The following is a 2,738-nucleotide window of genomic DNA, read 5'->3' on the forward strand; positions in this document are numbered from 1 at the left end:
GCAGGGTGGTGTCCTCTGCATATCGAGGTTTGCTACCAGGCCCACAGACCCTTGAGGAGCCTGTGAGATGGTTCCAGAATTCCAATCCAAATGGCCTAACCCCAGAGACTGACTTCTCAGCCACGCTGTTGTTCTCAAATGCAGGATGGAAAAGTAGAGCGGCTCTTGATTGCACCCATATCAGAAGCAATGGATGTTGTAAGCAGATAGCTTAGGCGAAGGATTATACTATTTTACCATGTTTCTTGGCTTCTCGAAGTCTCCAGGTCCTTAATCCACGAAGGGAAGGATGAAAAGTATGCACAAAGTAGCGACTGTTTGAGTCTTTTTAGAAAGATGTCGTTTTTCGTTTTCCATCTCTGGCTGCCTGAGCTGCCATCATAAATGACACAGTAGTAACTATCCAGACCAGGAAATCCATGAGCAACCGACGACTTCAGCGAAAACAAATGGTCACTGCTGTCCTTCACCCTGGGGAAGCGACAGTGCCTAAGAGAGACGTCCGTGAAGCACTTGCCAAAAGGTACGAGAAGACCACGCCAGGTGTCATTTTTGTATCTGGATTTAGAGCCCAGTTTGGTGGGGGCAAGACTCCTGGCTTCGGCACGATTGACGAGTCTTTGGATGATGCGAAGAAAAATGAACCCAAACACAGACTTGCAGGACGGGGCCTGTAAGAGAAGCAAAAGGCCTCAAGAAAACAAGCAAGAACAGAATGAAGACGGTCGGGACTGCACAGGCCAACGTGGGGGCCGGCGAAAAGCATTAAGGAAGATTCTACAGTGACTTGACCTGCAAGGGTGATGTGGATTTTTCACCAGAGAATAAACTGTAAAACCAAAAACCAACAAAAAGAGATGCCACAGTCCTTGATCCATGACTGCCCTCTGGTGGTCAATTAAAGCAGTGACTTCCTAGCTGCCACACCAAATCAAAACTGCACTTTGCCATGGAACAGGTTCCCACAGACAGGCCCATGAAGGGTGCCGTCTCCCTGGGATCCACAGTCAATGCAGCCATGCACTGCACTGGGTGACTCTGCTGCACAAGGACTCTTTGGAGTGTTGAAAAGCAAGGGTGTCACTTTGAGGCCCACGCCATGGTGGTTTCCATCCCCTCGTATGCATATAAAAGTTGGGCGTTGAACAAGGCAGACTGAAGACAAAGAGTATTGACAGTACCGTAGACTGCCAAAAGAACAAACAGATGCATCTCTCTTGGAAGGAGGACAGCTAGAAGGTTCCTTAGAGGCGAGGCTTCGTCTCACAGGCTTTGGACATGCTGTCAGGAGAGACTAGTCGGAGAAGGACATCAAGCTCGGTCGAGTAGAAGGGCCATGCGAGCGAGGAAATGACCTTGACACGGTACATTGACACTGGCTGGACCCATGGCTCCAATCTAAGAACACTGAGGGTGGCCCAGGCCCCGGCGGTGGTTTGCTCCCTTGTACATAGGGTCACTATGAGTCCGGACTGGCTCAATGGCACCCAACAGCAGCATCAGAGGAGCCGTCTTAAGCTGTGGAGGAGCCCTGGTGAGGTAGAACGGGGTCAGCCGTCTGAACGCACCGGCCGTTCCAAGGGGGAAAGACAAGGCTCTCTGCTCCCTCAAAGAGCCACAGTCCCAGAAACACCAAGGGCCAAACAACGCCACCTGCCCGATGTGGTCACTACGAGGAAGAACTGACGATGGCCAATAGCTCTGCATGGGAAGGCGCCCTGGTGGCACTGTGGTTTAAGCATTGGACAGATCATTATAAAGCCCGTCGCTCAAATCCACCAGCCACTCTGCTTCCATAAAAAAGGTATAGTCTTGGACACCTGATAAAGATCACTGTGAGTTGGAATTCACTCAACATCATTGGGCTTAGAGTTTGGTACAGGACAGAGTAGAATCGCCCCCCATAGGGTTTCTAAGGTTACACATCTTTCTCCCTTGGCGCTCCCGAGGGTCTGAACCCCCTAGTCTCTGGTTAACAGGTGAGCCTTTACCCATGGCACCCTGGGGCTCCTTTCATAACGACTGATAGACCGGTCCCTGGGAAAGGACATCATGCTTGACAAAGCAGCACTTCAACTATAACAATTGTAAGGATGGTGTAGGACTGGGCGGTGTTTTGTTTCTGTGATACACAGGGTCGCTATGAGTCAGAACCCACCTGATGTCACCAGTTTCTGAAGCTGAATAAAGGAAAGCTCACTCGTCTTCTAATACTAGGATGGCGTTGGCATTAAGCCCGGTCAAAGCAACGAGAGGCGAGAACAATCTCACTCAGGATGATAAATGCTAAAATCCTGACCAGTCATCCTAAAGCATAAACTAGCACCTACACGAGATGCAGAAGGGTAAGCCAGAAGTATGGCTGCCAGGGGCCCAGTTCACATATGCACAGGCTCATTTCTAACAACAGTCTTTACACGGGTCTCTGTGATCCGTGGATGGTGCAGCCAGGTTCCCTTAGGGACACGAGTGTCTTCGTTTCATGACAGTGTGCCTTCGGACAAAAAGCTCCCATCCAAGCGGTGGCTTCCAGAGGCATGTGGGCCAGTACAGGCAAGGCAGAGGTCCTCTCTGAAGGTCTGGCAGCTGTCCTGGAGGACTGCAAAGGGCTCAAGGGCTGTCCTATGAGCATTACTCCAACACCCAACAACCCTGGCCTGGCCCCTTTAGGCTTCTTCTTAATCCCCGAGCTCAAAAGAGCCTTCTAAACAACCATAATTTGAGTCCCCCGAGGATGC

The 2,738-nt window shown here is 50.7% G+C and overlaps 1 protein-coding gene across 1 annotated transcript; it reads left to right on the forward strand.

Annotated features, from left to right (window-relative positions):
- The first annotated feature begins 386 nt into the window (after nucleotides 1-386).
- Nucleotides 387-769, forward strand: LOC101648164 (40S ribosomal protein S24-like). Its single transcript, XM_030887976.1, is given in 2 exon segments — nucleotides 387-702; nucleotides 705-769. Coding segments are annotated over 2 exon segments (348 nt in total). The 5' UTR covers nucleotides 387-419.
- Nucleotides 770-2,738: the final 1,969 nt, after the last annotated feature.

Source organism: Echinops telfairi, unplaced genomic scaffold (assembly GCF_000313985.2).
Source record: "Echinops telfairi isolate 266 unplaced genomic scaffold, ASM31398v2 ScPeMD7_7457;HRSCAF=8495, whole genome shotgun sequence".
NCBI lineage: Eukaryota > Metazoa > Chordata > Mammalia > Afrosoricida > Tenrecidae > Echinops > Echinops telfairi.